The sequence below is a fragment of the Anomalospiza imberbis genome, chromosome 8 (genome assembly GCF_031753505.1).
Source record: "Anomalospiza imberbis isolate Cuckoo-Finch-1a 21T00152 chromosome 8, ASM3175350v1, whole genome shotgun sequence".
Classification (NCBI taxonomy): Eukaryota; Metazoa; Chordata; class Aves; order Passeriformes; family Viduidae; genus Anomalospiza; species Anomalospiza imberbis.
In genome coordinates, this window is record NC_089688.1 from 29978937 (window position 1) to 30004102 (window position 25166).

A 25166-nucleotide genomic window follows, 5' to 3' on the forward strand; every position below is an offset into this window, starting at 1 on the left:
CCAGAACTTCACATGGTTTTTTAGCAGTTTCTGATGCTCCTCTGGTTATCCCAGTTATTTCAGAAGTTTCCTAATCAGTACCATGGTATTCCTAGAATCATTTAGGTTGGAAAAGACCCTTAACATCATGGAGTCTAATGTTCAGGTGCCACTGTTCATCCAAACGTGCAAATGAGATCCTTACATTTTCAATAAAATTGGTGATGCATGGAGTTACTCAGGAATAATTGTTCTGCTTCCATGACTGTTCCTCATGCCACTCAGTCCCCACTTGGGCACAAGCCAGCCTTCATCCACGCTGTGTAGAAACACAGGGATGTCTGTTTTGGGTTACTCAGGGCTCCTGGCCATGACTTCAGGAGGTGGTTGCCAGCAGGGCCACTCTCCTTTTGTGTAACATTTCACATGAACTGTGCCCCATGACTCTCAAAGGGCTGCAGAGATGATGAGGGCACTGGAGCTCTTCAGTTTTGGGGAAAGGCTGAGGGAGCTGGGCCTGTTCAGCCTGGAGAAGAGACACGGGTCTCATCCACGTCTGTCACTATCTGAAGGGAGGTGTCAGATGGACCAGGCTCTGCTCCAGAGGCAACAGGCAGAAACACACGGAATTCCACCTGTATACGAGGAAGAACTTGTGCATTGCGCAGCGATCACACACTGGGCCACTGCCCACGGAAGGTTTGGAGTCTCCCGGACTGGAGATGTCCAAAAGGCGTCTGGACACGCTCCCGAGTGCCGTGCTCTGGGGACCTGCTTCAGCACGGCGGTGGCACCGGCTGAGCCCCATGGTCCCTTCCAACCTGACTATCCTGGGATTCTGTGACGCAGACAACGAAAAAGACTCATTTTCCCCAGACCCGTTTCCCCCCGTTACGGGCGGAGAACAGGCGGGCCGCTCCCAGAGCAGGAAGGCGCAGGGAGCGGGCGGGGGGGCCGCTCAGTAAATGGCGGGGGGGCGGGCCCGCCGGGCGGAGCGCGGCCGTGAGGGTGGAGCGGGGCCGGGCGGGCGGAAGGCGGCGGAGCGAAGATGGCAGAGCCGGAGGCGCAGCTGCTGCGGGCCGTGGGGCTGATCGGTGAGGGCCGGGGGAGCCGGGCCGGGGCGGGGGCGGTGCCGCGGCCCGGGGCGGTGCCGGGGCCCGGGGCGGTACCGGGGCCCGCCGCGCTGAGGCCGCGGGCCCGGGCGGTGCCGGGGGTGCCGGCTCTGCCTGTTGCGGAGCTGAGCCGTGCACAACTCGGCCGAAGTGTCTGAAATTCGCGGCTTCCGAGGTTTGTGTTGCGAAATCAGAAACAGGGAAAATCATAAATAAGCTGGTCCGGGTGCTTGTTCCTCAATACCGTGCTCATGTTGAATGTGCCTTCAAACTTGGTGCTTCTTTGACCTCGTGAAGCAGGTCAAGAATAGAGATTTATTAATTACAATTGTTAAAAAAATTAAAAAATTAATTAAAATTTCTAAAAATAAAACCCGTATCAGAATTTCTGCCTTAGGGCTTGAACCATAGTGGCAGAACTGGATGTCTAAGGTCAGGGTAAGGTGGAATTTTAATCTGATTCCAGGAAACAAACCTGATTAACCCATCAATTTACTTCCTTGCTGCTGTTTGGCATTCTCACAGTGAACATCTTTCCACCATAGAAAAAGACACCAACGGAGATGCTTTGTGGGTTTGGTGTTATCCGTCCGTAACAGCGGAACTGAGGACGCTGTTACTGCGAAAGTGCTGCCTTACAGATGAAAACAAACTGCTCCATGCGTTTGTGTTTGGCCAGTATAAAAGGTCTTGGTTCTACGTCACAACGGTAGAAGTTCAAGATTCTCCAGCCTTGAACAAGGTATGGCTTGGTGGGGTTTGTCAGTAGAATGCAGGGAGGGCTTCTGCAGAGCTTCCTCTGTGGGTTAAGCAGTGTTTTCCCATGGAGAGAAAGGAGAAGGGATTCAAGGTGTTGTGTGCTCGCAGATGCAGCTCTGTCCAGGTGCCCAGCCAGTCTGCATTTCATTTATCACCAAGACATGGAATTGCAGAATGATTGAGATCTTCATTACCCAATTCTTTGTGTTAACATACAAATGCTATTTCATGCTGCTGTTTTTAGTTAATATGCATTTAAAGTTCAGCAATTTTTTTTTTTTCTCTCTGCAAAGTTTGTTTCATAGTGTCCAGAATCTTGTTCCTATAGAACCTGCTGCCACTTTTCCCCAAAGGATTGAGTCATGTAGGTAGTTGCTTTTCCACTGTGTTGATTACTGGAAAACTGCAAATATAGTTATATCTTCTGTCTTTTCCCTGTTATGAAAATCATTAAATTGCTGGTTAAGTCTGTTCAACTTTCATGTTTCATGCTGTGTTAAGTAGAAAGATAATGTGGTAATTTTGTATGCCCACAGCAGAATGTTGCTTGCCTTTCCTCACTCCAAGTTTATATTTCCTATGAAGTAAAATAAAATTAAATGTCACAGTGCTGTCTTCAGTAGGTGCAGTGGGAGATGCTATTTCAGGAGGACACGTGAGCCTGGTCATTGTCTGCAGACTTTCAGTCTTGTACTGTCCCAGCCCACAATCATTTGATTGAGGAAGTTAGAGTAGTTCTGTTTGTGGGCCTGCTATCTGTGTATTTTTTCCAGTCTCTCTCTAAATATGTTGATGCTGCCTGCCTCCACAGCCTCCTTTGGCAACAAATTCTGGAAGTTTCCTCCCTGCTATGGGGAAGGAAAATGCCTTCCTGTTTTTTAATAACCTCATGAGATTAGAGGAGAGCAACTGTTGTGTGTAGGTTAAGCAAAAGATAGTCTGTACTAGAGCTGAGTCACATCAGAAGTCCTCTGTCCAGGCCATTCCTGCAGCTGGGAGGAGCCTTGACAGTGAAGTGACCGAGTCTGTTCATGTGGGGTCATTAACTGAGCTCTGTGTGTTCCTGTGTCTGTGTCATGTGCAGGTGACCCACTTCTCCATTGTCCTGACGGCCAAAGACTTCAACCCAGAGAAATACGCAGCCTTCACCAGGATCCTCTGCAGGTCTGTATAAAAGCTGGCCTGAGGTTCTGCCTTGTGCATGCTTACATCTTGCCAAAGCAAGAGGTTCAACTCATTGTGTTGCATTTGTTCAAACAAATTGCTGGAAACTCAGTACTACAAACAAAATCAAATTATAGAAATCCTTGATTTGAGCTTGTCATATACAGAAGGTGTTGGGTGAATGTCAGATGTGCATTGGGTTTTAATCTGTGTCTTCTCCAGACACACACCACCACCACCCTCACACTCATTCTCTCTGAGAATATATTTTTTAAAAATGTAAATATTTGGGAAGCTGTCAGTGCTGGACTTAAAGATCACCATGTGTATGGTGAATGACTTGTATCCCCCATGACGTCTTTGTAAATGCTGCTTGGAGCTCCTCTGAGCTAAGCACAGCACCTAGGGATGGTTTTGCTTTTCCTATAGGGAAGTGAGAGCCCTCTTCCAACCAAAAAACCTCTTCTCATTTCCTTATCCTGTTTACTCACTTCCCTTAATTTCCCCATTCTCATGCTCTCTCTCTGCTTCTTATTTTGCTTTTCCTTCAGTTTCCAAATTAGTTCAGTCCCAATTATTGATACCAAGAGTATTCCCTGGGATTTTGCAGCTGATTGGATGCAACTGTGAGGTTATTGTGCTCTTGGGACTTACTATATATAATGCAGACTTGGAAATGCTTTCAGACTTACCAATTCTGCAGAGTACTGAAAAACTGAGATGTGTCCTTTTTTGGTGATACATGAAAAACTTAGATTCATTGTGGATCACATTTCTGCTGATTTACCAGCTAATACTTCCTTTCAAATCCAGAATGGATTCTTCTAAGCATGATAATAATTGAGTTTCAAATGTGATGTAGCTTTGTGCTATAGCTACCATGGAAAATGTGTAGTTGACAGCTTCAATGCTATTCCTGAAATATCTTAACCTGTAAAAGAGGTTACAGTGTCTCTCTGCTTCCTGGAAGACAGCTGACAGTGCATGTTAGGGTGTGATTCCTCTGTGTCATTTTGGGGTTTTATTGAGTATCAAGGACTTGTTTATATTTTTCTTTCATCGTTTAGTAAAGAGTACAGAAGAATGGCAAAAGATACTTGGATAAAAAATTAAAAGCTACCTAGTCATAGTCTGCATGTAATAACAGGAGTTACTGTGGTAGTTGCTTTTTCATTAAGGGATACCTTCCAAGTCTACAAAGAATCCTTTGTCTGGACACCTACCTACACCTTTGGGGTGTGTTTCTATCTTAGTCCATGTTGGTTCATTCTAAAATAGAAAGCTGAAATAAAAATACAGGGTTATTTTAAATTCTAAAAGACAGACGTGTTTGTGTGCATGTTGGAAGAATTCTAGTTTAGTATTTAAAACCTCAGCCAGATGTCCAGAATAGGAATTAATGTCAACAATATTGCTATTTTAAATTTTTTATTTTTCATATCTATATATATATCTATATATATAGGTGCACTGATTGCAGTTAAAATACCAGACTTTCTCCTTTTCACACAGAATCTACCTGAAGCATGGAAGTCCAGTTAAAATGATGGAGAGTTACATTGCAGTCCTCACAAAGGGCATCTGCCAAAGTGAAGAAAATGGATCCTTCCTCAGCAAGGACTTTGATGCTCGGAAGGCTTACCTTGCTGGCTCCATCAAAGGTTAATCTCTGCCACAGTCTCTATTCTGATTTCCTTCTTACAGCCTAAAATACAATCTTGTTTTCATGTATGCTTCAAGTAAACTGTGCTGACACTGTTACCTGTGCTGTTATTGTTAAGCTTCTTAAAAAAAAAAAATTATAATTTATATTCTATAAAATAATTCCCTCTTTTTTTCTAGATATAGTGTCTCAGTTTGGAATGGAAACAGTTATTTTATATACTGCATTGATGCTAAAGAAGAGAATTGTAGTATACCATCCTAGAATAGAAGCTATCCAGGAATTTACCAGGTACTTTTTCAATTCCTTCCTTCCCACCCACCCACCCACCCCCAGAAGTCAAACAAATTTTGAACCTTCATTGAGAAAAAATCCTGTATTTTAAGGGGGAAAAAATCCATCTTAAACCTGTTTATAGAAATTCTGCTAAATCTCTCTTAAGGTTTAGCTGTACGTTGCTCAACTCAGAGAACTTTAATGGTAGAATGAGTGATAAACTCTGCTTGCACTGATAATAGAAATTTCTACAATTCATATATAAATATATAAATATATAAATAAATATATATCCCTCCAAATGGGGCCTAGTGATTATTGTTATTTTTCATAGCATGCAGTTTTTACTGTGAAGCTTTAGTTAGTGTCAGTAAAAATCTACTGTGTCTCAAGTTGCACCCTAATCTCCCTAGGACTTTGCCTGCTTTAGTGTGGCATCGACAAGACTGGTCAATTCTTCATTCATATGTGCATCTAAATGAGGAGGAACTGGAAGCCTTAAAAGCCTGCACAGGTAGTGATAATTTATTAATCAAAAATACCAGGAAAATTCAATTTCAGCTTCTGTTGCTGCAAAGTTTTGCAACAGGGAACTTTGGAGGGAAAAGAAGGTTATTTTGCTATTAATGCTATTGATCAAAATTAAACATAATTTTCTTTGGAAAAGGCAAATCAACTAAACAAGTATGTGGGAAGATAATTAGTTAATCTGGTGGCTTTGGGTGGATCCACATCAGTCTATCCCTAATCACAGATGCAAAGCAGCCTTGAGACTTTGATGCTTTGATTGGAGGGATTGAAAGTCTTCCTGTTGTACAGAACCAGCTCACTTAGATAAGCTACACTTTTTTCCCAGCTTCTACACATCGCTAGTAATGGAACGGGTTTTTTTGAATTCCTAACTCTGAAGTCCCAGACTTCTGTTTTGATGTCGGTGAAGTCTGAGGCTCCTAATCACAGGTAAACTTTACCTGTAGGAGTTTGGTCTGTGTGACACAGTGCTGTGTGTGCATAGTGCTTAATGCATAATCCAGGAACAGGCCCTTGCTTTATGCAGAGGTTGCTGTGACACATCATGTGGCCATTAAGAGGCTGCTTTATACAGAGTATGAGGAAGGAGACTACTCATCTTCAGCATTTCTACAGCTCGCTAAGCATCTTCCGTGGAGAAAACCTGCTCCAAGTTTGCTCATCTGACATGCTATAAATAAGCAAATCTGCTGGGTTTATTCCTCTGTTCCAGTCTAATACTGACTTTGTGACAAGAAGCTCCAGAGTGGAGATATTTGTAATGAGAAAGTTACAAATGAGTAATTTTAGTAGGAAGAGGGGAAGAGAGTTTAAAATTTCAGGTTGGTAACTTGGTGATATTGCTGTAGTGTTAGCAGTTAATCCATGCTCAAGGCAGTTTTAAAAGTTGATTTTTAAGCTCCTTGGAAATGAAGCATCTGCTGAACAGTTGTGGAATGACTGATAATATCAAGAGAGCAGCCTCTTGGGTCCAATGGGTATTGTGTCAGATACTCTTAGAACAGACTTTAGGACTGTGATTTTTGATTTTATTTCTGAAGATCCTAATCTTGCTCAATTCCGTGCTCTAGGTTACGTCGCTGGATTTACAGACTCTGAAGTGAGCAGTAGATCAGACCTCTATGATGTCTATGTGAATTTGGCAGACAGTGAGATTACAGTGTCACCTGTAGTAAAAGGTTGGTTGCTCTTTATATTTTGGATTTAGAGGCGGTTTATTCCAGAGTTGACAGTAACTGCTCAACCTTGCTGTAGATCAAACAATCTTGATCCTTCTTCCATCCAGGCTTTGAAAAGTCAATATGTAAGTTTCTGTCTTCATTTTATTGCTGCCCTGGAAGACCGGCTGAAGTTGGAATTTGGAAGGATGTGCTTTGTTTTCCAACAAATGCCCAGTTGAGATTTCATAACATCCATGTTAGACATGGAAGAGACTTTCAGCTGAATGTAGAGATATTACATGAGTTTTTAGAAAAACGTGGCATTAAATACCTGAAGACTGGGGATTATTTGAAAGAAAACCTTGTATGTTGCTTATCATCTTGCTGCTCCTTATCACTGCTTTGGGCCACTTCAGAGGTACTGGCTGTTGATACAAGGTTATTACCTTTACCAACAGATTTCAAATGGCTGTCATGAAAAGATTCCTCAGTTTGGTGTGTTATTCATATGCATTTCTAGGTATCACAAAAAAGTGATTTTATGTGTGATGTTTTACTTTTTTCTTACACAGAGGCAATGACAATGGGAAAACTTCACAAAGAAATTGGACAACTAATTGTTCAATCTGCAGAAGATCCAGATAAATCAGACAGCCAAGTCATTAAGGTTAATATTTTATTTTTAAATCTAATTAACTTCTATTGCTAAATCTTGGCAGAAGGAGGGAGAAGGAGGAAGAGTGGCCCTGAGAATCAGTCAGTCTCTTCTACCTTCTGCCTTTTTACAAATGAGCATTTTTATTCATCATGCAGGTTTTTAAGGATAACTTAGTTTATATTATCTCTGGGGTAACTACATTGCTGAAGAAAGTTCAGAAATTCTATTGATTGTAAGACTCCTTTCCCAGTTTTATTCCACAAGGCATGGATTTTGCTCAATGCTTTGTCAATATTATTGGCAATACCTTGAAAAGGTCCTGCTAAATATGGCTTCTTAGCTATAAAACCTGATTTTTATGATGATGGCGTTTTATCATTCCCTCCCCCATGTAATATTAGACATTTCACAACTGAGTGACTTAGTCACAGAGCTCAGTAAGGGCAGGAGAGGAGTGGTTGTGCTTCCTTTATCCAATATGGCACAAGAGCAGGCTGAAGAACTGTTACAAGTGGGGTCTTTATTTTAAATGAGTTATTTATTTACCGTTTCCTTTTTTTGTTCTGTATTGATTGTTTTTTTATTGTAAGTGTATGTGAAAACCTTTTAATACCTAATACCTAATACTATATTCATGGTTGCTTGTTTTTCTGTTCCTTAAGGATATTTCTCTGAAGACAAAAGAAATCTTGGCTACTTTAGCCTCACTTACTGAAGTTTCGGATGGCAATGAAAAACCAACCCTTAATGCTGAGGCCCTGAAACAAAAGCGATTTCCACCAGCCACAGAAAACTTCCTTTTTCATTTAGCAGCTGCTGAACAAATGCTCAAAATCTGATTTTGATGCACTGCAGTGTTATGGACCAATTCTGAAAAAGCTGTCTCTGCCATCCAGATAGGTAGACCTGGTATTTTATATGAAAAACTAAAGGTATGAGTCAATGTCTTAGTTACCATGATGTAATGCAGAATATTGGAGCTTGACTGGGAACACATGGAGACATATTTGGGAACATTCCTGGTATTATCTCCCCCCAACTCTAACTGTGTACCTCTAGCTCCTGTATTTCACACCACAAAGTGAGTGGACATACAAGTAGCACAGGCCAGTGTGTCCAGGCTGTGGCAGACATCAGTGTAGTGGCTGTCCTGCACATTCCAGAGGCTGGACAGCTCTGACTCATCTGCCTGGGGTCTGGAACATGGCTGCAGCACAGCTGGGATGTGCTGATCTCTGCACAGGGACACCCTGAACATGCAGCTGCTCTGAGTGCTCCTTCTGGGCTTCCAGGGATGTCAGCCTGTCAGATGCTGCTCTTGCTCTGGACTGCCTGATACCTGGAAATCCCAAATAAATGGACAAGTTCTCTCTTTCTACTTGAAAGTGTCTAGGTGTGAATAAAGGATATCTGGGAAAATCTGATGTGGTAGCCTTAGTATGGAAAGGAAGGGATATTTTGAAGGTCAGGTGTGAGTTGAGCACCCCTTTTGGACTCTTGCCTTAGAGGTTTCCCCCCTTTCACTCTGTCCCATGCCTCTGGTGGAGGGGTAAGACACAGGATTACTGTGCTTGGAGTGGGGCTTCCTGGGGAGGGTCATGGATGAGTGCTGCCTTACAGCTGGAGTCATTTGAGGAGTTGTCGGGGCTCTCAGCTCAGAAGAGAGCTGGCCATTCATTGCTGATCCACGTGAGAGAAAGTCAGATGAGTCAAAGCCTTATGCACCAGGAATGCTCAAATGGCCAGGTGCCACAGGTAGAACAGCAGCTTCTTGAATGACTGGAGCTGTAACACAGGTACTGTCTGATGTCTGATGGTGCTGTGTGAATAAAACCTAGATGGAGACTTCTGCAGTCATAGTGAAAACTGGGAAAGAGTTCAGAGAAAATTAAAATTTGCCTACTTGTTTGGTTGCACAGCCATAACTCGAATGTTTTTTTTTGGTTGTTTGGGTTTTTTGTTGTTGTTTGTTTTGGTTTTGTTTTGTTTTGTTTTTTTAACTGAGCAGCCTGAAACTAACTGCTTTACAATCTTCTGAGAAGAATTTAGAGTCTGTAAGGAAATGCTCTGAGCTAAACAATCTGTATTTGTTCAGAAATGTCCACAACAAATCAGTCAATTCTGCAGTAGCACTTTGTTAAAAGAAAAAAGAAACTTTTTCCTGGCCTTTGTACAGATAGGCTGTAGCATGTGGTTTTACATAGAGATTTTATACTTATGAGTAAAACTTTAGTAACCAATATTTATATTGTTAAATAATTAGATGTTTGCTATTCTGAAACTGGTACAGCTCATCCATAAGTGTGTGCAAGCAATATTGGTTGGAGAAAGAGTTGTCCTTCTGCTATGTATGATACCTTAAGGAAGTCTGTTTTAGAATGTGATTAAGGAATGTGGCATCTGTGTATACGAGTGATTGTTACAGTCAGGAAATGAAAGTGCTTCAGAACTATTTTCAGGGGTGTAAAATTCTGCTTTAAACACTTACTCTGAAGTTTAAATTCTGAACACAGTAGCATGTAATTTTAACTTCTGAGAAACTGCCTTTGTTTACCTGTAAGTGCTCTACAGCTTTTGTCCCCATTTGCCCATTAATGGTTTTTGTTAATGGTTCTTTAATATTGCTGCTTCTTTAATATTGCTGTTTTGGGACCTATAACACAGTCAGATTAGAAGATCTGCAAAAAATGCTGAAAATTCTATTCAGGACCTACTTTAAAGTCTACTGAAACTGAATTCTTTTACCAAGGAAAACCTGAATCTGCTTCAGCCAGCTGTCTTAACACCACAGTGTAACTGAGAAGAAATTCCCATTGTTTCTTATTAACAAACTGCCTTAAGGCATATCTAGAGACACCACACAAAGCAGAGGAGCTCAATTGCAAACTAAACCTTGAATGCCTGTTTTGATTTCTGTTCTGGAAATGTTTCAGTTGAAAATCTCAGTGTTGTATTAGATCTCCTGATGTTTGTGCAACACAGATGAAATACGATTTTGCACTTAAGGAACTGGACTCATAGCATGTTTATGCCTATTAAAAAATTCCTGAACAGTCTGCCCTTTAATTTATTTTAATTTATTTTTGAATAGTTGTGACCATGGAGTCACAGGCCTTAGCTCTTAATTTTGCAATACTGGGATTGAGCTATGGTTTGGGCTTTAGGTTGGAAATGCTCAAACACTTCTGTCCTTGCTGATTTTATCGTCAGCACTGTACAAGATTTATTGGCCTCCCTCAGCTTCAGTGAGTTCAAAGGATTGTCTTAATGTTCTTGCATTTTCTTAGTGACTTTTGACACTGTTTCTTTTCAAAAATGTTTAAAATAAAATAGAAAAATTTGCAAGGTCAGGACAGGAAAATATTTCTATTTATTTTTTGCTTCCCTTTCCCCAGGATGCACACAAGCAGACTGTGGGTGCAGTTGCTCTTTTGCAGTCAGATGACATCCTTTCTTCCTCCTAGAGGCAAAGGCCGTTTCAAATGGAATTTTTATTCATACCTTTTCTTACTACCTTTCTGTTCTTGGAGAAATACAAAATGGTGAATGGTTCCTGCACCATAACATCTCCACTACATTTGCAGAAATTGGAAGGAAAAGAGTGAGCAGGGCAGAGGCTTGGAAAGGGGAGCAGGATAAACACTCAGTCCCTGCAGATGAGATTTTGCTGAGTAAATTGGGTTACTTGCTTTACTGCTTTCATCCCTGGGCTTTTAGTTCCTGGTAGGAGCTGCCCTGCCCTATTTCCCCTGCAGGCAAGTGTGTGAAGGGGGAATGTTCAATGGACAGCAGTGTAATGCTGTTCAACCTGGAAAAACTTGACATGGGACATGTTACAGAATCCATCTTAAACATCCTGGCTGCTTCTGCCTTTAGTCTCTGACTGCTCCTGAAATGGCTACTGAGGGTTTGTTAATTGTGTGGTTGAGATATCAGTTGAAGCAGCTCCATTTCTAGATAAAAAACAAGCCGTAATGCTCAGTGTAGGGAGTTCCCAGCTGCCTCATAGTGCCTTACACCCCTCCCTAGGCAGCTGGCTGGAGTCTGAATCAGAGCATCTCTGGTCAGGTGGAGCCAGTCCTTGGAGCTGCTGAGTGATGTGGGATAGGAGGAGACTCCAAAGCCTGGGCAGCAGCTCCTTCCTGAGTGACACTGTGCAGCACGTGGTGTTTGCTGTCTGACAGGGAAGGAGCTGCAGTGCAGGACTGCCTCCCTGCCTTCATCCTTCCTTCCTCTCTACCCCTGTATGTGGGGAAAAGGGAAAAGCAGCATGGCTGTGTTACAGGCCTGGGGATAAAGCAGGGACACAGCTCCAGCTGAGAAAGGCTTTGATCTCAGTATTTCTTAATATGGGAGTGGCTGATTTTTTTTTAAGCTACATTAAAGGGGCCTGAAAGCCTCACTGGATTTTCCTACATTTCAAGATGACAAGCTGAGTGGGTGAGGCACAGCATCTTGTGCTGTACTAAGATTTCTGTTTTCCTTGAAGCTGAAAGCTTCCCTCTGTTGTCATTCACCACAACTGAAACTGGTTCCACCACTAATGCACTGTCACTTAACACAAGGGCCAGCTAAGGCAGGAGACAGAGCTGCCTTGGGCTGCTGCGTTGTTAATCTATTCCACTTTACAAAGGGGAAGGTTTCTTCTTCCCAGGTCCCTCAAACATGATGCTTTGCTGCTTGTCCCAGTCTTGTTTCCTGACTTGTATCTCTGGACTACCAGGTGTCTGTTCCTGGCAGTTCTCATCTCAGGGACTGGCTCAAGGCTGAGGATGCCAGGGCCTTTTTATCAATGTGTTTTCCCTGCCCTGATGTGGGAAGCAGCTGAGTCAGCCAGGCTGACAATTTAAATGGCAGGCGCCTACCCTCCTCTTCTGGAAAATTCTGCTTAGGGCAATAGGAACTTTTATGAGAATGGGGGAAAGGGGTATTTTAATAATCCTGAGGGAGCTGGGTTTAGTATGGCAAATTTCAGCTCAAGTATTCAGTAAGGAGCTGGTGGAGTTTGAGAAGAGGCAGCTGTAATAACAGACACTATTACCAGACCTATTCCAGAAGCCTTACTCATGGAGTTGTAATGACATCAATTTGCTTAAAACATCCACGTGTGTTGCCAGTGAATTTATAGCTTGTCCAGTTACCATGACGATCCAAAGTTCACCCATATATTCTCTTCTATTTGTTGGCTTTGCTCTGCTCTTAGGTTTTTGGTTTGTTTTTTTTTTTTTTTTGCTTGTTCCCACTGTGGTTCATGTAACTGGCATTTACTTTAGCCATTCTTAAGTTATGTTTAAAAAAAGAGTGGAGAGAGGTGCAGGTCTTCACTGTAGTGCCAGTTACTGTTTACTGAGAGTGGAATCAAACCCCTCCTGCATTTGCCTTTGGTATGTGACTGAAATAGGAATAGAGAAACATAGTTTAGATAATTTAACTGTAGGATGTTATCTGTGCCTCTGCTATTAAAGGTTTGGAAGGGGACAAACACTTCACCCAGAGAGGCAGGCTGAGGTTTAAGCCTGTTCCACCTGACCCTGTGGTAGAATCATGGAATGGTTTGGGTTGGAAGTGACCCTAAAGATCATCTAGTTCTAACCTCTTACCATGAGCAGATGACATTTGGCTCAGCAGACCCTTTGGTCTGACACAACACAATTATCTTCTTGACCCTGATGAGATTTTACCATCACAGCACCTTCAGTACTTCAGTGATGTACTGAAGAACATCACCCACAGAGGCCAAGTTCAGTAGGTGTAAACAATCTTTTACCTTTAAAAATTCACTACAGTCCTCCAGTGGAGTAGTGCAAACTCCACCAATTACAGACAGTATCCATATGGTCTTCCTGGAACAGCTTTACAGCATGTTCCACTCCAGTTCCAGGTCCTTAGGATGTGCTGCTGCTCCTCTCTCCTCCTCCCTTGTCTGACCTTCTCCTCTAGTAAGTTGTTAGAGGGAGGCTCAAAAAAGGTAGAACTCAAACAAGAAATTAAACTCAACCCCCAACTTCCTGCTTTTGTTCAGTGCCAAAAGCACAGCAGGAATCTCTTCTTGCAAGAGCCCAGGCCTGCAATTTTTCCTTGCTTTGCTCTATGCTGTTCTTTTCCTGTAGGATGGATTGGACTGGGCAACCATTGTTTTCCTCACACTGTGAAAAGAAATCCAATCCTCCAGCAACAGGATAGCAGTGACCTGTGTATTGTGCCCTAAGGAAGTTAAATTATGGCACACTTTGGAGGCTACGCTTGTGATAATCACTTTCATATAAATAAATTTGTATTATTTAGTGCATTTCCATCAGTCACACAGCCTTAGCAGCACCTCACATAACTATAGGCAGGGGTTGTAGAAGAGGTGGCTCAAAAAATCACTGCAGATGTCAAAATCACAGGGTCTCCTGTAAGCTCCTTTTGCAGCTCTTCCCAGACAGCTGAGGGTCCCTGAATAATTTCATAGGATCAGCAAAACATTATCACCTCACTGATCATCATACAAAAATGATGGAACATATCAAAAGAGCTTGCTTTCTTTGGATAAACACGGCCAACCTGTAAAAGTGGAATTCCTCATTGTCCAGCACAAGGTCAGAAAGACATGGTATCACCTTATGGCTTCAGTGTCAAAAAACAAGTTCTAAAGCTCAAGAGCCATCAAGCCTCAAAACTCCTTCAAGGATGTTCGAAAAAACAGGAACTAGCTGGTAGTCAAGTTTGTCACCCATTTCCTGAACACTTTTTAAACAACTAAATTAAACCAATATTCTACTGCCATCAGGATTGCTTTGTCTAATATCACTTCAAGGGCTGCCTCACTCATGTCTCATCCTCAAAAGGAGCATTGTTAGATCACTGAGAACATCAAAGTATTCTGAGAAGAACCAGCTGGACTTCACCCACAGGAGTGCTGATGTCCAAGCCTTCACCAGCTGAGTTCCTAGAAAGAAGCACACCAAAAGTTGCAGCAGCAGAACAAGCTTATGTACTCAGCAGTCATTTAATTAAGAAATCAATCATCTAGGAAGCACAGAACACAGGTTGTGACAAAGGCTGTGTTACAGTGCTTTTCTAGCACTTCTCAGCATCAGGTGAGGTGTTTATGTGCCTCCAGGCTGGGGCTGGCAAAGCCACGTTGCCAAGTTCTGCCTCTTTACAGGCCACACCATCGCACACTGGATCTGGCACCTTTGCCACCACAGAATCACAATTCAGAATTCACTTGGATCAGAGCACACATTTCTATATAAAAGTCAGGCTCTAAATTCCCCTGTTGTAGAAGAACTCTGTTTCTTCTGTAGATGACAGAATTTCTGGTTCGAGGTCTGCTCTCTTTACCTGAAATGAAGGAGAAAAGGGAATCAGCACCACCACGGCCTGCTAAGTGGATGTTAAGTCCTTGTTACTCCATTGCACTTTGCACAAATTCAAGTGCTGCATTCAGTATTTAGGACTTGCTCTTTGTTTATTTGGGGATTTAAGGGATTTTTTGTTGTTGTTGTTTTGGGGCTTTTTTATTTCTCCTCCAACATTTTCTACATGTGCACACATATGGGAAGAAATAATTTTATTTTTTTTTAATAGTGACATTATCTCTGTTCACTGTAGAATCACAGAATCATTTAGGTGTGAAGAGACCTTTAAGATCACCAAATGCAGGTGTAAATATATTTGGGTGACACATAGGACTTCTGCTTTGGGCCGAGCCATTGGGAAGCCCAAAGGGCATCAACCAGCCCTAATCTCAGTACATAATTCCTCAAAAGCCCCCTCATTTATGTTCAGTTTGCTTTGTTGTAATAAGAGATTAAGAAATCTTAAAAAAAACCCAAAAAACTAAAATGCCAGAAAGTTTAGACAAATAAAAGAAACCACTGAAAATTGCAAGAGTTAGTTCTCCTAACCTTGCTTGCTTCAGACTTGTGAAAATCTGATAAATCTACATTGAAAAGTGTAAATATAGATAACACACCATGCAACTCAGACCTCAAAAGTCCTGTGAGCCTCTGCCTAGTACATGGGCCTTCCCAAGCAGCCTCTCTGCTGCCTCATTTTAGATGTACCACACTAATCCTGTTGATTTTTTTTTATATGTGGCCTTTAGGCTGCTGGCCATAGTTCTGAAAGGCCGATTTAATGCCACAATAATCTTAAATCCATTCCTGTGAAAGGACTTACCTCCCCACACTGTGGGTACATACTGAAGGAGACTGGCAGCATCCCTGCTAGGACGGACATAATCACAAACATCCTCACGGGACCCAAAGCACGAGGATTTTTAACTAATCTTGCTCTGTCCAAGGCATTGAAAAAAGTATGTCAGTATATTGAAAAATAACCTGACAGTGACACAAAGAGCATCAGCCACTATTTCACTGAAATTAGTAATAATCTAGGCTTATGGTTCCTAAAGATGTTTCCTTACTCATTTCCTATGTTCTTACTCTTTAACTTCCTGTGCTTTCCCTTTGTTTTTTGCTTGCCTGCAGCATTTCCCAAGCTCAGACTGTCAAGATTAAGAAAAAAAGCAGCAAGATCAAAGTGACAAAAGGAGAGAAAGTACATTAGTGCTTTAAAGTGTGTGTCTCAGTTCCTTCTTTAAGATTTTTCCTGCTTTACCCTCTTTCTTTACACATTTAGTCCCTATGGCAGCCCTATTTTGCCTTGTGCAAAAATTTCTTACTTGACATATATATTTAAAGTTTTATTTTACATCTGCATTTGTCTCTTGGTAACAGGAGTCCCTTAAGCTGACAGGGAATCAATTTAGGCAATACCAAATTACCTGACAAAGATGATCCCTATCTGTACTATTTACATGACAAAGGATCATGACCAAAAGTTCAGGGCAGGCTAAGAACCCTCTCACATAAAGCATACAATGTATTCTTCTTAGGATACAGGGATTTAAAATGTTGAAAAGCAAGAACATGTTTTACAACAGGTGGAAAACTATTTAGAAGTTGGGATCCAGCTTTAATTGCAAATTCAAGTGCCACATTACCTCTTCAAAAATACAACCCCAAGCTAAGTGCTGTGAACAACCTCGATACAGACATTGAAACTCAAATCTTAAGTTAGGGAACTGGAGGTAGGTAGGTGCTGGAAAAGAGCCTGTCAGGAGAGCACAAACATGTTTCCTACATGGGAGCAGAGAGGAAAACCTCATTCCTACAAACCTTGGAGCATGGGTTCAGACATAACCAGACTCACTTAATGATCTCAAAGAATCACAGCAGCTGAACAGCAGCAACTTCCCACTCATCACTTCCACCACGGCAAGCAATACTGCAAACCCAAGGAAAAACCTGGCAAATGGTAACAGCCAGACTGAAAACCAGAGTACCACTGCCCAGGCACCCCCAGCCCCTTGCAGTGCCTCTCACCTCTGCACACAGTACATGAGCATTTCTGGCAGGAAGAACGTTGTCCCAAACAAGACCGCTCTGGACACTGCTGTTTCCATAACAGCCTTCAGGGAGAGAGCAAAACAAGTGTTGTCAAAAGAGTGCTCTGGGCAGCTTCAAACACTGCCTGCTTTCCTGAGTGCTTTTTTGTCTTGCACTCTGGAGTTTAAAGCAACAAGTTAATGAGGGATAACAATAGCTATAAGAGGAATTCTTTCTTAAATGGAAACTAAGGCAAATACTCTGCTTATGACTGAGAAATTCCTTAGAAGGCAAGTGAAACTACTGATGAGATTTCCTGTCATGATAATAATTTTGCTAAGACTTCCTTTTTAAAAGTTGTCAGTTTTAAAGCTGAACTTCATACAATTTGTTATACCTTCTGGGCATCCTAACTAGGCTGTGTTAAATCTGAAGTTCTCTCTCCAGCTGTCACCAAATCCTTATGCTCATGCAGTTGTTTCCACAATACAGGGTTATTCTCTGAGGTGTCCCACCAGCAGATCCAAGAGTCTTATCTCCTTCTGGTGACCAGAGAAAACAGTGTCTGTGCCAGTGTCTCTGGTCCTTGGTATATTGGTCTGGGGAGGCAGCCAGCCCTTGATGACACTGAAGTTGTGGAACCTGGTTCCAGAGACCTAATCCAAGCCTGCCCAAAGATTCAGCACATGGTGTGGGATTCCTTATTCAATATATCCAACCCTAGCTACTCTCAGCATCACATTCTGCTCTTAGCAGGGAATGAAAGGCAAGTCAAAAAAGTTCTCCACCCCCTCACCTACCTTCTCACCAGCCTTCTTAGACACTCCTATAACCTTGCCATTCCTGTCCATCACTTCTATCCCATTATCAAATTCTGGGCTTCTCACCATCGCCACATTAAATGCACTTGTCAAACCTGCAGGGTTAAAGGGGATTTTACTTTAATAGATCCCAAAGGATTGCTTCAACAGTAACATTCATAATGATGTGCATTTTACATGTCCAGTTCAACAGTTCACATCTGAACAACCTGACAGCTTAAAAAAACACTCCCTATGAAAATCTACTCTGAATCTTTGTTTCAGAAGCTTGAGAGACACTGCAAGGCTTCAGTCCTAAAAGGTGCTTTGTCATTATGGATTCAGTACTTTCAAATCATTTCCGTACAGCTCAAACCATGAGTACTTTGTCTTAATAGAAAGTAGAGGGATTTCTGTTGTGGTTAGGTTTTGTCCTGCTCAGCATAAAATCCAGCACAGAAGACAAAATCCTGAAAGGAAGAGAGTTTCAGAAAAGGCTGCATCCTGCATTGAAAGGAAGGGCACAGACTGTCAATCTGACCTTGCTTGAAAGAAAAGATTGCTCTTTTTATTAGTTCTAGGTAGGGCTACTCAATAAAGACACCAGTGTACCAGAGGACACTTTGCAAATGCTGGACTTACATTAATCAATTACCCCTAGGCTTTTCTCTACATTTAAGAAAATGGAAGCACATTTAACACCTGCTTGAAAGGAAACAAGTCAGAAACCTCTAGAGTAAGACCCTCAGAAAGATCTGAGTAGGCATCTCACATAACTTGAAACAGAGGCGATGATGAGTTTTAATTTTATCCATTTTTCCCTAAGAAAGGTCAAAAATTTCTTTAATGGCAATAGAAACACAATTAATGACACTACATAGTTAAACTTGTCCTGGTTCAACTTCACCATGGCAGTACAGCTGTTGCAGTAACGAACTGAGTCCCAGTTTCCTTGCAGCATTAGTAATACCCTGCTGGAACAAGTCTCCCTTTCTGCACTCCCAGAGCGATGTCGCACTCTGGTGTCACGGATGTGCCACACCAGGTCAAGTCAGTGCCACTGCTACTGCCCTCCTGACGTGTCCTGGTGCTTTCAGATACGTGTACAAAGCTCACAAGAGTGCTCTGCAGCTCTGAAACTGAAGCCAGCAAGAATCCAGTGAGGTCAGGAACACTGCACAGAGAGACTTGTCTCCCACTACAGAAAGGAGGGGGCCAGCAAAGGCAGCCAGAGAAGAAACAGAGACCACACCTATGCAAAAGCAATAAAACTCTACAGTCAGACAGGCAAATGGCCCTCAGGCCAGCTGCATGATGCACAGTTTGCTCCTACTCACCAAGCAGAGGAGCAGGCAGCAGTTTTCTGACGACAAGTTGCATTAATGAGCTGTTCAACGCAAAACGATTCATGAAGGCAAGAGGGAGAGCCTAAGGCATGGAGAGGAAACAGGCCATTGAAAAAATGGGCAGCATTTCAGTGTACCAGGTTAGGAAAATCAATCTGTGACTTAGTTACCATCTATGAAAATAGACAAATGCCTTGGTTTAACATTCCAACAAAATATACGCCTTCTCTAATTAATGAAGGTGCTTGCAATCACTCTTTTAGATAAGAATACAAAACATTGTGTTAAAAAAAGCGTTCTACATTATTATGTAGAGGACGGCAGCACTGTGAATACAAAGACAGAAAAAAGAAAATAATTATCTCTGACTAATATTCCTTGGACATTCGTCCAACTGCATTGTGTCACACACTCCTCTCTCCCCCAACAGGAAATCTGGTTTACTTCTGTATTTTTCCTGCTTCTCTGCAGTTCCAGCCCAATTCTATATTCCCATAATACACCTGCAGGAAGTTTCCTTTAGGAATAAATGGCCAGAACACCAGCTGGCCCTCAAAGACTCCCTTGAGGGACAAAGGGAAGCACTCCCACGATGCCCCACAGGCAGGGCTTTCTCCCCAGACTTCTGCAAGGCCTGAGCAATCCTGGCCAGCTGTTTTGCCCTGCAGTGGGCAGAGGTGAAACTCCCTCTAACAGAAGCAAGAACAATCACATTTTTCTGCCAGAAGCTTATGAAAATCCCTGCTTTGTGTGGGGGGGAGAGGCATTACAGAGACCTTTACACTTGTGACGAGTGTCATGATGATACCTGAGCTCATTCTGATGCAGCAAACTCCAGAAACCACAAACTCCTATTCCTAGACTGATTTCCCCGCATCCAGAGCAGTATTTCCATGGCTATGCTATTCCTGGGATTTGAGCAAACACTGTCCAGTACTGCTGCTTGCAGACCTCACCACTTGTTTGGAGTTAGATCTCTTCCACAGCACCACATGAAAAATCAGCTACAACACCCCAGTGGCTCACTCTGTGTTTGTAAACACCAGCCAGTTCCTCCCACCACCTGTTTGCTAAGCTTGCAAAACAACAAAGAAATTGATACAAGAGGGAGCATCAGGGGAAGCCAAGCAAAATAACGGCTGACAGATGATCAGAAAGTATTATTAATCTGAACAGTTCTGTGGCAAGACATCAGAGCAGAGCACCAGAGCACAGTCCTGAGGGATATCTGTCACTGTGGATACCCTGAAGGACATCTGGCACTCGGTGCCTACTCCTTCTCAGGAGAGCTTGTTAGGAAAGCAGTCATTGAGCACATACTTACACCAACGAAGGCTGAATAGGAAATGGCTCCCAAGCCAAGCAAGAGTTGCTTTTTGTGAAGTGAGTATTCCTAAGGAGAGAAAAAACACACTGCATAAATACATTGTAAAACACTTGCAAATCAAGTTCAAAATGGCATCTGCACAATGAAGATGATTACAAAAATAAAAATCAACACTCACTTCAGCCTTTGGGGTGCCATTTCCATTTATCAGAGCGAATGCTGTTGTGTATGTGTGAAACACAAACTGCAGAAACGAGAGATTGTAAAGAAAAATTGAATTCTGGATTGAGACTAGAAGACCCGTAAAAGTAGAAAGAAAGAAGCAATTACCTGCCAAAAAAAAGAATGCCTTGCGTGGCGCTGAACAGATGAAACGATGACCTAAGAGGAAAAATGCACAAGAAAATGAGGTCTGAAGAGTGTAGAGGTTTTTGGTGCAGGAGCACCAGGAGAACTGCTGAGGTACCACTGGCAGCAGTGTCAAAGGCTCCAGCCCGTGCCCAAGGCCATCAGCCTTGGTTCCAGGCTACCACATTCTCTTGTTACAGAGGTGGCATGCTCATTTTTCTGTTCAATAGAAAGCACACAGACATGTATACAACACAGACATGGAGTAGTAAAACATTATGTCCAAGAATATTGCAGAAAGGTGCTTTCTTACCCAAAAGAAAAATGCATTTGTGCCTGTGAAACTTAAATAGATGCAAATAACTAACTAAGGTAACAAAAGTCTAATTAAAGAAATGATTGAGAAAGGATCAGATTGGTTTTGCTGGGGATATCAATACTAACTTAGATCTAACTGATCTAAGATCAAAGGTTTTAGGAGGTAATTCCCAGCTTCTTCTCAAATTCAGACAGTGAATAAGAACTTCAGCTTTAATAAACCACAACCTTTCTTGAGGTTTCAAGCTCAAGGTGTGGAAAACTTTCAAAAAACAGAGTCAATCAAGATAAGAATACAAAATATTGAAAAAGAGGAAGGCTGAGAATTTCCAAAGCCTCAGAGAAGGATCAGTAATTCATTTAATATTAGTGGATCAACCATCTTTATTATTAATGCCAGCACTGACTCTAACCACATCTATGAGAATGCATTATGCTGTAAATATCAAAAAAAAGTATTTCTATTAATTTTATTACTGCTATTAATGAATTTAACATTCATCAAGACTTTCACTGTACTTTCTAGCAGTGCCATGTAAGTTCAGGTTGTAATGTCTGTATGGAATGACATATCTCAGGATGTACACTCATAGGCCAAGCCCAAACCCAAATAATCTAAATTAAGAAATAAGCACATGATTACAGCTACAAATTTCATGAAACAAAATGGTGCCATTTTTGAGCACAGTAACAAGAGTTTATTTTTGTATCTGTGGTAATTTACTGACAACACCATTTCTTACTTGCAAATGCGCTATCTACATAGGAAAAAAATCCTATTCTGGGTGTGAGACACAGACCACAAGGCTCCAACCCTTTCCCACTGCAGTTCCAGATTTTTGAGGCTGAACAGACCAAACCCAGGCCTTGCTCTCATTGCTGAGTGATCTCACCTTGCATCAGAAAGCTGTCCTTCACACATGAACAATCTCTTGGAATGCTGCTGGAGAAGGGTAACTAACAGTTCTGGACTTCCAGGGAGATTCTTTAAGGGCTTGATTTCCAGGTTACTCAGCACTTCCCATAAAACAGATGTCTTTCAAACAGCTTGTGCTGAAGCTACAAAAAAGCCCCAAAACCTCCATTCCCTCCCTCCAACCCCTGATTATGGAAAATGGAAGCCTTGCTGGATGCACACTGGCATCTGTCATGATTACTCACCAAGGGAAGAGTTATGGGCATGAAAGCTAAAAAGAAAGAAAAGTTGATTTCAGTAAAAATAACATCTGTGAGCATAGATGGATGGTTTTGAGCAGAAAAATCCCCCTAACTTCCCCTGTCTATTTCCATCTCCAAGTGAAACGCTGCCACAAGCCCCAGCATCACCATTAACTTCAGCCCTAAGCTTTATCTCTCACTCCTGGCTCTAGAAGCCACAATCCCTGCTCAGATTGCACAGCCAAAAGGAGCCCTTGTGAACTCCCCTCCCCAGGGCTGCTTGGAAATGAATTCACTGAACACAAGTTCAGCTCTCTGTTCAAAAATAGAGGTATAACAAAAGCTGCCACAGTTGTGAGTGGTCACAGGAGATAATGAGTAGATAGGCTCAGTGTGGTGATCTCTGATTAACAACCTGTGCTGCCCAAACAAACCCCAGGCACACCTGATCTGTCACCAGAATGTGAATTCATCCAGCAGCCACAGCCATCAAGGGAAAAACTTAAATTACAGCAGACAGTTAAATGTGGAGGGATCTGAGAACTCATTCTGCAGCAACAAGAAGCAGAGGCTAATCAGAGTGTTTCCATCTAAATGAGCAGATTATCCCAGGTAAAAATTCCTCAGCAGGACCATAGGAATAAATAAATAAATCTTCAACACATATACCAATGCACCTAACAGAAGAGTCTGCTTGCTTTTCTGTGTGGAGAGGAGTGTCATTGTGGCATCACAGCAGCTGCTCACCACGAGCTATTCCCCCCTGATGCTTCAGTCACACACTGAAAAAATTTCACTTAAGGGAACCTACCTGGAGGTCTAAACAAAACAGGAATTATCTTGTCTGTATCAGGATGTACGCTGGACTTAAAAAGGAAAATAAAAAAGCAAATTAGAAAATCTTTGCCATACTCAAATAAGGAAAAAAAAAAATTCATCTAAATAGTTTGTAAACTTACCAGGCTTAGCAAGAAGGCTTTTTTGGTCTACAACAGTTGGAAAATTAGGTTAGTAATTAAATTTCAGAAGAGGCTGGGTAAAATATTCTTTCTAAATTTATTCTATGTCTTTTTCTAATCACTTCCTTTTTATACATAGTGTTTATATTTATATATACCTTTAATTATATTCTTCCCCCAAAATTTCTCTCCATATACTCCCTGTTGAATATAAAGCATTCACATCCCATAAGCTGTGTAACAGCACCAAAGCACACACTCGGGTAGAACAGAAGGTTAATTCAAAAAAGTTAAAACTAGTAGGTTTTAACAGTAAACAACAAATAAAACAACAGTAAAATATGGCTAAACACTTATGTCAAGACTTTAACTGCAGTCCAAAATACCTGATTATTCTGTACGGGCTCACTTAGGGTCTTGTCATTGATTTGTATTAATAACCTGGTTCTTTTTATTTCATTCTGTATTTGAGAGGGGAAAAAAACAAAAACAAAAACAAAAAAAAAACCCTCAGAATTCAATATTTTAAGTGCAATATATCAGCTATAAAGCACCACAAATACAAACCTAGAAGCTAGTGATGCATCTGTTCCTTGCAGTGAAAGCAAGAACACTCGCAGACACAATGAATTCACAATCACAGAAACTTTTACACTATTGGGATAATTCAAGTGCACGCACAGCAGCCACGGTCTGGGCAGGCCTGCTGAGATGGTTGTGCCTAGAAATGTCCCTTGGTTTATGCAATCAGAGCTAGAAGTGCATACTCGTGTGTTTCTGTTTACCGCAGAACTGTGGAATGCTGCGGGTTGGAAGGGACCTTAAATCCCACCCAGTGCCACCCGTGCCGTGGCAGGGACAGCTTCCACTGTCCCAGGCTGCTCCCAGCCCCAGTGTCCAAGCTCGGACATTGCAGGGACCCAGGGGCAGCCACAGCTCCTCTGTGCTCGCAGGGCCTCCCCACCCTTACAGGGACGAACTCCTTTCAGCTACACAACCTAAACCTCCTCGGCCAGGTTAAAGCCATTCCCTCGTCCCGCCACTGCGCGCCCTTGTCCAAAGCCCCTCCCCAGCTCTCCCGCAGCCCTGAGGAACACTACGAGCACTGCCACATTCCTCACGAATTTCCTTTTCCCCGGCAGCCCCGCAGTGACCCCGCTCCACAGCCCGGCACGGCCGCAACCCCCGGGCTCGCTCATCTCGACCGTCCCGCGGGACTCACGGAGGACTTGAACAGCAGCAGCGGATCCAAGACGTCCGCCCACACGAGAAACCTCTGCAAGAAAGACTGAGGGAGACACGTTGGAGGCGTTATTTATTTCGGACCTTCCCTAAGCCCGCCCCGTGCCCCCTCCCGGCCCGCACTGCCCACCTGCCCCTCCGCCCTCCAGAAGCGCAGGTTGGCGTCCATGGCGCCGCGGCACCGGAAGCGCCGCCGGGCCCGCTCCGGTGCCGCACGCTCCGCCCGGCCGCGGAGCCGCCGCGCCGGGGCCCCGCTGCCGGCAGCTGGGGAGAGGCTCCACGGCCTTTTCCCTTCCCAGCGGCTTCCCCCGGGAAGGCAAGGCCCCGTGGGCTTTTCCTTTCCCAGCGGCTTTCCCCGGGAAGGCAGAGCCGAGGGGCCGGGCTGCGGAGAAACCGCCGCGCCCTCCGCCGGATGGCGGCGGGAGGAGGAGGCCGGGCCAGGTGAAGGTCGGGGTGTCGCAGCCCCGCAGGCACAAACCGGGCACTTTGGTGCGGCAGATACCGGGTTAACTGGGAAAAACCCGCGGTTACACCCCACAAAACGACCAAACACCGGGCTGAAAAGATTTGCGAGTGGTGGAACCGGAGCATCAGCACCGGCATCGCTTCAGTCTCATTTTTTCACGCTGTGTGACAGTGGAGCACTGATCCCCATTATAAAGCTAACTCAGGACTCAGCCGCCTTGTGCTGCTTTGCTCAGAGGGACAGAAGACGACGAACAAGCACGCAGGACTTTGTGTCCACGGGCTGCTCCCCACGGCAGCTGGGAACTGCTGGGAACAAAGGAGCGGCACGGAGCTGCTGAGGCAATGAACACATCCAGGTCCTTCCAGACAGAGAAACAGAGCTTGGGGCTAAGGGAAGGGAAGCAAAGCACCACGCCTGCTGCTCGGCCGCGTTCAGATCGTTTTATTATAGCTACAGAGATGCTACATCAGTTTCAAGCAGTACAAGTGTCGAGCGAATTCAAGTGAAAGAAAACTTG

General features: G+C 43.1%; 2 protein-coding genes across 3 annotated transcripts; one reads left to right on the forward strand and one right to left on the reverse strand.

Moving 5' to 3' along the window:
* Positions 1-963: 963 nt before the first annotated feature.
* On the forward strand, positions 964-10358 carry DENND10 (DENN domain containing 10). 2 transcript variants are annotated; one of them, XM_068198215.1, is made up of 9 exons: positions 964-1073; positions 1637-1833; positions 2935-3014; positions 4527-4675; positions 4857-4968; positions 5367-5467; positions 6555-6662; positions 7217-7311; positions 7965-10358. In XM_068198215.1, exons 1-9 carry the CDS (start codon positions 1028-1030, stop codon positions 8139-8141), a joined length of 1065 nt encoding a protein of 354 aa, XP_068054316.1. In that variant the 5' UTR covers positions 964-1027; the 3' UTR covers positions 8142-10358. The 2 variants fall into 2 exon arrangements, with proteins under 2 accessions (XP_068054316.1, XP_068054317.1); XM_068198216.1 differs by lacking the exon at positions 964-1073 and adding an exon at positions 1439-1529.
* SFXN4 (sideroflexin 4) lies at positions 9311-24435 on the reverse strand. The gene is made up of 14 exons (XM_068198217.1): positions 24311-24435; positions 24161-24226; positions 23325-23399; positions 22939-22965; positions 22791-22845; positions 21983-22008; positions 20486-20536; positions 20334-20399; positions 20153-20221; positions 18820-18910; positions 17483-17598; positions 16680-16765; positions 15472-15586; positions 9311-14631 (listed from the first exon to the last, which is right to left on the reverse strand). Exons 1-14 carry the CDS (start codon positions 24347-24349, stop codon positions 14554-14556), a joined length of 960 nt encoding a protein of 319 aa, XP_068054318.1. The 5' UTR covers positions 24350-24435; the 3' UTR covers positions 9311-14553.
* Between the last annotated feature and the right edge of the window lie 731 nt (positions 24436-25166).